This window comes from Amblyraja radiata, chromosome 21, assembly GCF_010909765.2.
Source record: "Amblyraja radiata isolate CabotCenter1 chromosome 21, sAmbRad1.1.pri, whole genome shotgun sequence".
In the NCBI taxonomy this organism is placed as follows: Eukaryota; Metazoa; Chordata; class Chondrichthyes; order Rajiformes; family Rajidae; genus Amblyraja; species Amblyraja radiata.
In genome coordinates this window covers 32,976,732-32,988,609 of record NC_045976.1, presented here as the reverse complement: position 1 = coordinate 32,988,609, position 11,878 = coordinate 32,976,732, and the positions used below count along the sequence as shown (strand labels likewise).

Sequence of the window (11,878 nt, the reverse complement as noted above, 5' to 3'; positions counted from 1 at the left end):
ATACATCAAGGTTTTTGTTTCTTGTTTAATCAGCATTAAGTCATTTCTACAATGCTCTCTATATATAAAGTAGCTGATTCAGCGTCACTCTGAATGTTGTCTAATGAAGAACAAGGTCTTAGAGTTCTTGTTTCCTCATTGTCGGCTGGTTAAAATAGAAAAACATATCGGGAGTATTCTCTGCTGAAGTTGCAGAAGTGCTCTATCTTGCAGCATCTATTGAGTAATCCATGACTGCTGGACTTGTAACTACTGAACCACGTCTGGCTGCTTTGACTGCTGGCTCTCGAGCTTTTGCATTAATTTCCTCTGCTGATGACTGAATGCTGGCTATCACTGACATTTCGGCACCCGTTCTTCCTGCAGGCTGGTCATTGTGAGCCGTCACTGAAATGTCCTCTTTTCTTTCTGTTGCTGAGTTGTCTTTGGCTTTCATTTGATCCTCAACAGGTACTCTTTCCTCTGCACCCTGCATGGTCAATCCTCCTGCTGCCGTATCCTCTGCAATCACTTGTCTTGATGACTGGCCCTCAATAACCTGTCCTTCTGTTAGTCTGTTTTTGGCCACATCAACAGTCAGGCAATCTGTAGCCACCTCTGGTAATGAACATGTTGTGGCTGCTACTACTGGATCTTCTGTAGTAACATTTGCAGTTTCATTGGATGTTTTTCTTACTACTGTGCCTTCCATTCCACCCTCTTGGATCTCTATGGTCACTCCTGTTGTTGGACACTGAAATATTACTCCTTCTATCACCATGGCTGCAGGATTCCCAACTGCTATTTCACCAGGCAGTGGCTTCTCTGTAATTGTTATACGATCCACTGTCTCTGGACAATTTGTTTCCAGCAGATAGTCTGTTGACATGACTTCCTCTGGGTGCTGTATTGTTGATGGATGCTCTGCTGACACGACATAATGTTCCACTGGGTTCTCTGATATTGGATGCTGAACCACCAATGGATTCCCCAGTTGCACATTGACTGCTGGTTGCCTTGCAATTAATGGCTGCGCTATGGATGGTGGATAATCTGTGCCTGTGATTACATTTTGTACCTTTTGATCCACTACCTTTTGATCCACTGAACCTGCTGTTTCTGAACATATTACGTGTGCTTGTCCTTCTGGTGTGGTCACTAGGTTTTCTTGTTCTGGTGGGGCCATTACTTTTTTCTGCTTTGCAGTTATTTGGTTCTCTTGTCCTTCTGCTGTACAGGTTGCATGGTCTGATTCTCCAGCTGAATTTGCTGACCAGTCTTCGTCTTGTATTGAACATTCAATTTCTCCTAGCATAGTCTGCAAATGTCTTGCTTCTTCAAAAGCAGTTTCCTTTATGAATTCAGAAACATCTGCTTTATTTTCATGTTGTGTCCCCTTCTCCATGTTATCCTTTCCTGACTCCTTCTCTACTCTGGTGGCTGATTGCAGATCAATTCCTAATGAGAAATCCTCGATTACTCTGTGCGGTTCATTCTTACATTCCGAACATTGATGTTTTATATTGGTATGACTTTCTTTAGCCAATAAATTACTTTTGATACACATAGACTTGCAGTCAGCAGTTTGCACTAGTTTTCCATTAGTGAATACAGATTTGATCACTCTGTCTGGTTCTTGTGCAGCATCAAGTAGGGGGTTTGGGATTCTCCACAGATTATTTGTGGCGCATTCATTATTTGATTCCTCTTTGCCAATACTGTATATTTCATCTGTGTAGGCCAGATTACTGTAAGATGATACGGTCTTGTTAGTGTTATTCTGAATTGCAGAAAGAAAACAAAGGAGAAATGCTGGTAAAGTAAGTTAAGTGAGAATATTTTATCTCTTTTTCCTGCCTATTGCAATTTTTTAAATATTCTTATCTTGGAAATTGACAGGTATATGAATCATTGTTATGTCCAAGTTAGATTCACAATGTCCTTGAGTTCCATTATGTAAAAATGACCTTGATCATACACAGCACAGGCTCAGCATTCTATGAATGCTTCCTCAACATTCAACCATTATGGAATGAGTTAGTTGCAGATTAACGCTTTCTGTATAGAGCTCCATGAATATAAAAGCATGAAGTGAAATAAAGTAATGGAATCTCACAAACAGAGGGAATAGATCAAGAAATCGAATGAAAAATTAATCATCTGGATATTTGAAAAATGGTAGAATCCTTATGGGAAAAGCAATTGTTATACATAAATACAAAAGACGCTGTAGAGAGCATTTGGTGTATCAAATAGAGATTTCCCACTTGGTATTTTTTTAACCATAGAAGAGCATTTTGCTGCAGCTGCTCAAACCTAATAAAATAAATAATACATAGTGCTCAGATATTTTTTCTCTGCAAGCGCCTCTGCAATTCCATCTCATTGGTGATTCTTATCCTCAATTATTTCCCCTAAAGCATTCATTCTATTGATGAGGGGGAGGCCTTCTCTTATTTTTGATTCACTTTGGTTCACAATTTTGTTGCAGATGATAATTTCAAAACCAATACACCATAAATTAATTTGATTCTGACGTGTTCTGTTGAATCCTTTGATTAATTGAGGATTAGAACCTTTGCAGTCCATTCGAGACAGCAACCATGATAATGGACAACCTCCAAGCCCACACAGACCCCCACTAGATTTTTTGAATTATACATAGATATCTGATTTACTACATCCCCTAAATAATCAGTCACTAATAATAGTCCCACTCTGGAAGAATAGAGAATAAATACACACTCACCATCTGGAACCACTTTAAGCTCTGAGGTCACCGAGTTGTGAACAAAAAAGAAAATGAGCCAAAACAGAGAGAGAGAGAGAAAGTTAGTCATATTTTCCAATGAGAGGAATTGTTGCACTTTAAGTAATTCTTGGACAAAGGATTGTTTGATCATGCACAAATATGGAATTTGGTTCTCACGAAGCGTTGCGTCTCCAAATAGCACACTGTACATTGGCAATTGATAGTTAATGACAGAGGTAGCGTAAATCACAAACTAGCTATTTTCCAGTCTGGGATGATTGCATAAAAAACAATTTCAATTTCCTACCATGGTTTGAAGAACCTCAACTATCCTGAATTATTGTTTCACCTAAACCTTAGTTAACTTAATCATTGATACTCAAGAACTTCTAGTTATTTTCTGGATTCAGTGGTAACCATTTTTCCTAGTTAACAAATTGCAACTATGTAGCTATGAAATTTATGTCTTGTGAAATATGGTAATTGATAACTGCTTACTCTTTGATATATGTGGAATGAGATCCATGGCTGTAGACCATTCTCCCTGGACTGGTTACTTTTTTAATACCTAATTTCCTACTAAATTACAAATTACAGATTCATTCTCTGGCAAGTGAGAATTTTAAATAAATAAAACTACAGTAATGTTCACGGAATGATATATTCATGCTTGGCAATGATACGAACGCGGTGGCATTGTTGACTGAAAAGGTTGCAAAGGTGCTTTAGTGGAGTTAATCAGATTATGTGAATGGGTAAACTCAAAGTAGACGAATAGACCGAGTCTATCGTGTGTTGTGTTCTTTTTTTATTCCTATGGCTGTATGGTGACCACACATTTCACTGTACCAATTGGTACATGTGACAAATAAATGTATCTTGTATCTAGTATATAATGTGGACAAGATGATGCCAAGGGCAAACTAGATCCAAATGATTTGATGTCATTAGAGGTAATGAATTGTTGTAAAGAAATGATGCATCCAATTAATATGGGCTAGATTGGAGTCAGATTCCACAAATCAAAGGGCAATCATTCAGGAAACATCTAGTGTACTGCACAGAAGCAGATAATTTAGCTCTACAGTTTTGTTTGAGTCTCAATGTTCATCTTAAATTTTCCCAATTCCTCTTTACTTTGTTACTTATCAGCTTATGCATGTTTCCCTGAAATGCATGTATACTATTTGCCTTCACTATTTTTGTAGTGCCACATTCAATATTCTGACCATTATCCAGGCAAAGAAATTCCCTTACTGAATTCATTAGTGATTATCATTGTTACACCACTTAGAAATATTCAAACCATTTCATTATTTTAAAGCCCTTAATCAGATCACCTCGCAATCTTTTTCAGAGCAAAAAGCCACAACATTGGATTGGAATCTGATTGACAAGTTATCTCTTTCTTTTAGTCTTTAATCTGCCATTCTGACAGCCTTTCATGATACTAGAAATAAGGGTACATTTTCCACTATTGCTGACATAGTTGATATGTTAAGCTTCAAGGAAATGTTATGAGACCACAAAGGACACAGATCAGTTGAAACGGCAGACAATTAATGTAAAGAAGTATGAAATTATCCACTCTATTAGGAACTAAGGAAAAACAGTTTAAAGTTGAAAAACAAGTTAAATAATATTCTGAAGGTTTTCTATGTGATTCACAGAAAGCAACGTAGGCCTATCTATATGCTTTGGAGTTTAGAAGGATGAAATGGGATCTCTATGTCACATTATTTTTTTTAGTGAGCTTGACAGAATATATCTTTGAGGTTGTTTCCCTATTTGGAGAGTCTAGAGCTGCAGCTTGCATTCCCTGGATAACGAGTCAGCCACTTGGATAAAGATATTTTTCTCATTCACAGGAATTCTAAATGCTGCAGAAATGCAGTCATTAAACGATATTCAAGTTGTAGATTGATTGTTTTTGTGGGGCTTAAGTGAATTAGGAAATAATGGGGTATCTAGTCCACAAATATCTTCACCAGAAGGAATGTAGCAATTTTTTAGGATCCTCGCTACTAGAGTATCTCAAAGCAAAACCTTGATAATGATGCTCATATCCAAAAAAATAATTAATTAAAAAGTTGAGATTACTGTGGAAGTTCAGTTATGACCTTATTAAAACTCAGGGTGCTGTTATAGTCCTGTTAAAAATAAAATAAAAATAATAGTTCTGTTAAAAAATTAAAAATAATTACGCTCTGTTAATTTTGATACTGCAATGGCTAGTTCTCTTTTGAACATTCTCTTATTTCTCCAAAAAGTCCATTACATTCAGCCTCATTGTGTTGAAACCAAGGCTCATCATGTCATCTCCAACCCAAGTGCAATCTTTGCTTAAACTGAGGAGTTATTGATCTACCTTAATTGTCCCTCCATCCTATATTGTTCAGACATTCATGTGTCGACACCATTTAATAGAATACTCGCAGACACACTTAATCTAGATATCTTACCACATTGGTGTTTTGTTCAATGGCGATTGTGCCCCTATGTCTGCGATGCCTGTACCGTTCTCTTCCATTATGTATGAGTAGAACAAGTGTAGAAATAAGGAAAAGAAGCACGACTAACGTGATTCCTCCCATAAGCCATATTTCCTTCGAACTGTACTTCCTGCTTTCCTTGGCAAGTCCAGATGGAACTGCATATCAACGGAAAAACCATCCATTACATAATAAAAAATAAAAGATGTGCCTAATGTTCTGGGAGAAATGCTAGAATTTATTTTGTGAAGGCTGTGCAAGCAAAGCAATATCTTGCTATAGCTTTAGAAACAAACTTATTATTGTATTTTTTTTTAAAGTGATGAATATCACCAATATTCAAAATTTCCATTAAGTTTTCTTGGTTAAGATTGTTAGAGACTAGATTTGAAAGTCTTGTAGGTTTTCTTATAACAATCACCACATTTCAAAGCTTTGGGTACTGCAAAAGTAAGATTCCCTTATGCAAGCAAATATATTCCATGTGAAGCAGTTGAACATTTTTTGCGTAATGATGATTCTAGATAATCATTCTGCTTTTTATCAAGTATTACATTGGAATCTTTTATTTTCATCTGAATTAGCCAAAAAATCTCAAATCTACATTGTTTGCATTCACAATATTGAAGCACCTCCTTTGTCCTGATTGCGTCGATCAGCCAAGATCATGAATTTATCTTGACATATTTCAGTGACCACCTATACCATGAAATCTTGGACAGCTTATTTGAAATACTCTGGGATGATCTCTTACATTATTGACAGTGAGTTGTACAATTGGTCTAAACAATGTAAGAGGAGGAGGGAGACATTCCATGCGCGCGTGTCCAAAGTAGGCATGCTAAGTGCTTATTTAGAACAGTGCATAATTACAATTTAAAATATTTCTACTCTTGATCTCTCTCTGTATTCCTGTATTAACCATCTTGCTTGCCTTCCCTCTGTTCTACCCTCTCTGGTATCTCTCTCTTGTAGCTATAGTTTTTATGCTATCCTGTTATTCCATCATAAAAAACCTGGTCAGATTGACTATAATGTTTTTAGTGCAAGGACATGCAACAAGTTCCTTCTGTACGTTTCTCACCTGCAGAGTGGTTCTTATTATCTATGCTCCTTGGTATTGAATACAATGAATTATTTCCAACAAATGTTAATTCAAATTGATTTAAACTCCAGCACAACTTAAACATTTGCCAGTTTAACAACCCAGTTATGAGGTCCTAGAAACATATGGCCAGTATTATCCTGTAGATTCACATGGATTTGAGTGCAGCAATTGACAGGTTAGGCTATCAGTTTATAGATTTAACAACTTTAAATAGTCAAGTCAAGTCAAGTCACATTTATTTGTATAGCACATCTAAAAAACAACTCTCGTTGGCCAAAGTAACAATTTGTTATAAGAATAGCACAACAAAACAAACTACATACATATATACGTGTAGCCCTCACTCAGAGGACGTCAGGAAAGGCTTGGGAGTATAGATAAGTCTTTAGTCTTGACTTTAAAGAGTCGATGGAGGGGGCAGTTTTGATGGGAAAGGGGATGCTGTTCCACAGTCTAGGGGCTGCAACCGCAAAGGCGCGGTCGCCCCTGAGCTTATGCCTAGACCGCGGGATATTCAGCAACCCCAAGTCGGCCGATCTGAGGGGCCTGGAGGTGGAGTGGTGGGTGAGAAGACTTTTTTATGTAAGTGGGGGCAAGCCCATTGAGGGCTTTGTAGACATGGAGGAGAATCTTGAAGTTTATACGGAACCGCACAGGGAGCCAGTGGAGAGAGGCCAGGATCGGGGTGATGTGGTCCCTTTTTCGGGTGCCTGTCAGCAGTCTCGCTGCGGCGTTTTGAACCAGTTGCAGGCGGGACAGGGAAGATTGGCTGATGCCAGTGTAATGGGAGTTGCAGTAATCTAGGCGGGAGGAGATGAATGTGTGGATGATCTTTTCCAGGTCATCAAACTGGAGGATTTTTTTAATTTTAGCTATCGTCCGAAGCTGAAAGAAGCTAGCTTTTACCACGGCATTGACTTGTTTGTCAAATTTCAGTGCTGAGTCAAATATCACGCCAAGGTTTTTGACGTGAGGTTTGAGTAGTAGGGTAAGGCTTCCAAGGCTGCCTGCTATCATTTTGATTGAGTCCGAGGGGCCTAGAAGGATGACCTCAGACTTACTCTCATTTAGTTGGAGGAAGTTCTGGGCCATCCAACACTTTATATCCTCGAGGCAGTGGGTAAGGTTAAACAGATTTGATTGGTTTTTGGGCTTCAGGAGGAGATAGAGTTGGGTATCGTCTGCGTATAGGGAGCTGCAATAGGGAGTCAAACATCCATGAAGTCTGTGTAAAATTGCTGCTAATGCCCCCAGTGCGGGTGAGGGCAACACTGAAATTGTTAAACATATTTAATGAATAAAACCTGTGTGCTTTCTTTCACTAACAATCTTCCAAAATCCTTCAAAGAACAAATAGTTTATAATTCCAAGAAGTGAAGAATGTAGTACCCACAGGGTGTGCTGTTACTCTAGTAACTCTGTACTACAGAGGCCAACAATCTAACGTTAAGCACCTGAAATCCATTTTATCCTCGGGCTATTCATCCAGATTTGAAGGCTCGATTGGTTATACATTGCTCGTGTATGTTGGAGCAGCACGTAGAAGAGAAGGAAATTTGGCACAAATCCAGCATTTGTAATCTACTTATGGAACTTGCTATTGTGACTGAGCAATGTTCCAAACAGAAAGCACAAGGCTAAGTTAGGTTTTAAAGGAATGTTTGCAAAATAGATCTTTTAACCTGTGTGGGTCTCATTAGCCTGCAATACAATTGGGAATTTCTATTTCTGAAAATATGCAAAGGAGCTTTTATTTTCTGTAACATATGAAGAGTCATCTACAGTACAGTTGTATCCTATTTGAAAACCAGATATCTAGAAGATTAAGGAAGGACTATAAATCATATAGTCCTTAAAAGTAACACTAGCAAATTTGCAGATGATACAAAGCTGGGTGGCAGTGTGAACTGCGAAGAGGATGCTAGGAGGTTGCAGGGTGACTTGGACATGTTGAGTGAGTAGGCAGATGCATGGCAGATACAGTATAATGTAGATAGATGTGAGGTTATCCAGTTTCGCGACAAGAAAAAGGAGGCAGATTATTATCTTAATGGTTAAGAAGGAACTACAGATGCTGGAAAAATCGAAGGTAGATAAAAATGCTGGAGAAACTCAGTGGGTGAGGCAGCATCTATGGAGCGAAGGAATAGGTGACGTTTCGGGTCGAGACCCTTCTTCAGACTGATGTGGGGGTGGTGGGGGCGGGAAGAAGAAAGGAAGAGGCGGAGACAGTGGGCTGTGGGAGAGGTTGGAAGGGGAGGGGAAAGAGGGAGAAAGCAAGGACTACCTGAAATTGGAGGTCAATGTTCATACCGCTGGGGTGTAAACTACCTAAGCGAAATATGAGGTGCTGCTCCTCTCAATGGTGTCAGATTAGGAAAAAGGGAAGTGCAACGAGACCTGGGTGTCCTTGTACACCAGTCACTGAAAGTAAACATGCAGGTACAGCAGGCAGTGAAGAAACCTAATGGCATGTTGGCCTTCATAACAAGAGAATTAATATAGGAGTGAAGAGGTCCTTCTGCAGTTGTACACGGCCCTGGTGAGTCCACATCTAGAGTATTGTATGCAGTTTTGGTCTCCTAATTTGAGGAACGACATCTTTGCTATTGAGGCAGTGTAGTGTAGGTTCATGAGGTTAATACCCGGGATGGCGGGACTGTCGTATGTGGAAAGATTGGAAAACCTGGGCTTGTATTCACTGGAATTTAGAAGGATGAGAGGAGATCTTATAGAAACATATAACATTATAAAAGGACTGGACAAGCTGGATGCAGGAAAAATGTTCCCAATGTTGGGCGAGTCCAGAACCAGGGGCCACAGTCTAAGCATAAAGGGGAGGCCATTTAAAACTGAGATGAGAAAAAACTTTTTCACCCAGAGAGTTGTGAATTGGTGGAATTCTCTGCCACTGAAGGCAGTAGAGGCCAATTCACTGGATTAATTTAAACGAGTCAGATAGAGCTCTAGGAGCTAGCGGAATCAAGGGATATGGGGAGAAGGCAGGCATGGGTCACTGATTGTGGATGATCAGCCATGATCACAATGAATGGCGGTGCAGGCTCGAAGGGCCAAATAGCCTCGTCCTGCACCTATTTTCTATGTTTCTATATGGCCTTTCTCTGAGGTATACACATTTGTTGGTTGTGTGTAAGCAGTCGCTGTGAAAAGGATCATACCATTTTCACTGGGTTTTCACCAAAGTGTATGAGTGTAGTGCTGGGTTGGGCACCAATACAAGCACAAGAACCAACCGTTATCTGTTCATAATTTATTTTATAGTTTTTATCATAGTTGCCTTGGTGGGTGATGTGGGATATTTTGACATCCAGCTCCCAATCCTCTGTGCTCCTGTTATTGCAGATAATAAGATTGTACAGTTTCGCTTGGAAGTTCTGGGTCACTCACCCTGTGACACAATGACTGATGAGGAAAGAAACTGTGTTGTGCATTGAATCGTTTCTGAGAACTCTCCTCCACATCTTGCTACCACCTATACATTTCTAGCCCACTTTGCATTTCATCTTCTCATGAGATTAGTTTATCTTGGCATCATGTTCGGCACACTGTGGGTCGAATGGTCTGTTAATGTGCTTTCCTGTTCATTGTTCTTAAAACCTCCGATGGTGAAGGGCTTTGGGAACCTTAAGTTTAATATCACCTATAATTCCCAGACAGGTCTGCTTTGGGATAATTACATGGTTCAAATTGCTGTTGAATCTATAATTGATAGAGCAGGTTTGATTTATAATTTTATTGACAGGCCTACCTGGCTGACTTGAATGAAGAATCTCAACGTTGACTCTTGTGCTGACCACGTCCCCCGATTCTTTGTCAAATCCAACAAACTGCGCAAACAAGTTAAACCAAAGTTCAAGATTGTCTTTGTAGCACTTTATGAATAGAGTCACAGAGAGAGCAAATTGCCACTCTCCTCACTGAATTGCATACAAGTAATAAATGAATACAAAATGAGGACACTAAAGAATGGCATTAAAAAGGGGTAGAGAAAGATGTTCTATGTCTTAACCTCAGAGCTGAGGCTGGAGTGTACCCTTACCTGCAACATGTATTTCTCACGCGCATGCAGACGATCTGTTCGAGCTATTAAGAGTCCTTCCTGTGTGACTTGGAACAGCTGTGTGTGATTGGAGCGATTTGCCAGGGTGTAGACAATATTTGGATTTCTCCCCTGGGGTAATACATGGGCACAAATTCAAACAATAAGCATTCACGCTGATATAGAGTGAATAGTTTAATTTCCCCACTGCTGCCATTCCATGATCCACTCACTGAGTCCGGGACAGTAAATTCTGGGCTGTGAACATCTTTGGTCATTACCTCAATGGGACAATGTGTTTTGGAGAACTATCTTATAATTGAAATTGGTCATGGTCATAAGTCCATGATTACGTATCTCAACACTGCAACAGTTCAGTTGAAGTGGTGAAAGGTTCATGATCATGTAACTCAGCATTGCAAAGAGTCAAAGAAATTAAGATTATAAATCCTTGATGAAGTATCTCAGTGTTGGAATGTGTTAAGATGATAGGTGGACAATAAACTATTTTGTTACTGCAATAGATGGTAATGAGATGATTGAATTTTTGGAAGTGCCTTGGCATTGGGTCAGGATAAAAGATTCATAGTGAGGTATCTCAATATGAGAATGTGATAAAGGGTGAAGTTAGTTAACACACAGTCTACACAGTGTGTTGAGGTGATAGCATGTTAAATCCATTTATTTTTAAAACATTTCTCCACTAGACTCATGGAAGTGGGCTCTTCAGCCCAATTTACCCATGGAATGCAAAACTGAGCATAGTACTTGAGAAAAGTTCTAAAGTTCTGGGAAAGGCAGGTGAATTTGCCTAATGGATGACTTTTTCAAAGATCTGTTCACATTAGCTATCTTTCTGCGAGGTTGAACATGATATAGGTTATAGTCAATTGAATAATTGCTTCCTCCCCTCTAGTATCCCAGTCTCCATCAGATGAATATTGGATATAATAATAATAATAATAAATTTTATTTATGGACGCCTTTCAAGAGTCTCAAGGACACCTTACAAAATTTAGCAAATAGAGTAAAAACATGTAAGCGAAATGAAATAAATAGTAAAGACATCACCAGTACACAAATTAAAGACAAAATTCAATCCAAAGACAAAAATCAAAAACACAATATGAAGAGAGAGCAGCGGCAGCTAAAGCGCGCCAGCGTACACTCTCCCTTCCGGCAGCCATCTTGGACACAGAATAAAATAATCATTTACACACAAAAAAATATCCCCCCACAATGGTTACCACTGTGGGGGAAGGCACAATGTCCAGTCCCCATCCCCAGTTCTCCCATAGTCAGGCCTATTGAGGCCTCCACAGTTGCCTCTACGGAGGCCCGATGTTCCTGGCCGTTCTCGCCGGGTGGTGTTGCTCCGGCGTCGGGAGAGTCCTCACAGCAGCTGGGACGGCTGGAACGGCCGATTCCCTACCGGAGTCCGTGGCATTCCGAAGCCAACAGGGCCGCGTCGGTTGGTGCTCCGAGGC

At 39.6% G+C, this 11,878-nt stretch overlaps 1 protein-coding gene across 1 annotated transcript in view; it reads right to left on the bottom strand.

Moving 5' to 3' along the window:
• Window position 1: 1 nt before the first annotated feature.
• The window catches only part of LOC116985302, a 49,081-nt gene continuing 37,204 nt past the window's right edge, over window positions 2–11,878 (bottom strand). The window contains exons 12-16 of the mRNA XM_033040002.1: window positions 10,392–10,523; window positions 10,101–10,179; window positions 5,194–5,381; window positions 2,729–2,749; window positions 2–1,759 (exon numbers count right to left, since the gene is read on the bottom strand). Of these exons, the coding sequence (XP_032895893.1) occupies window positions 203–1,759; window positions 2,729–2,749; window positions 5,194–5,381; window positions 10,101–10,179; window positions 10,392–10,523 (1,977 nt within the window). The 3' untranslated portion in view covers window positions 2–202. The remainder of the gene's footprint in view (window positions 1,760–2,728; window positions 2,750–5,193; window positions 5,382–10,100; window positions 10,180–10,391; window positions 10,524–11,878) is intronic.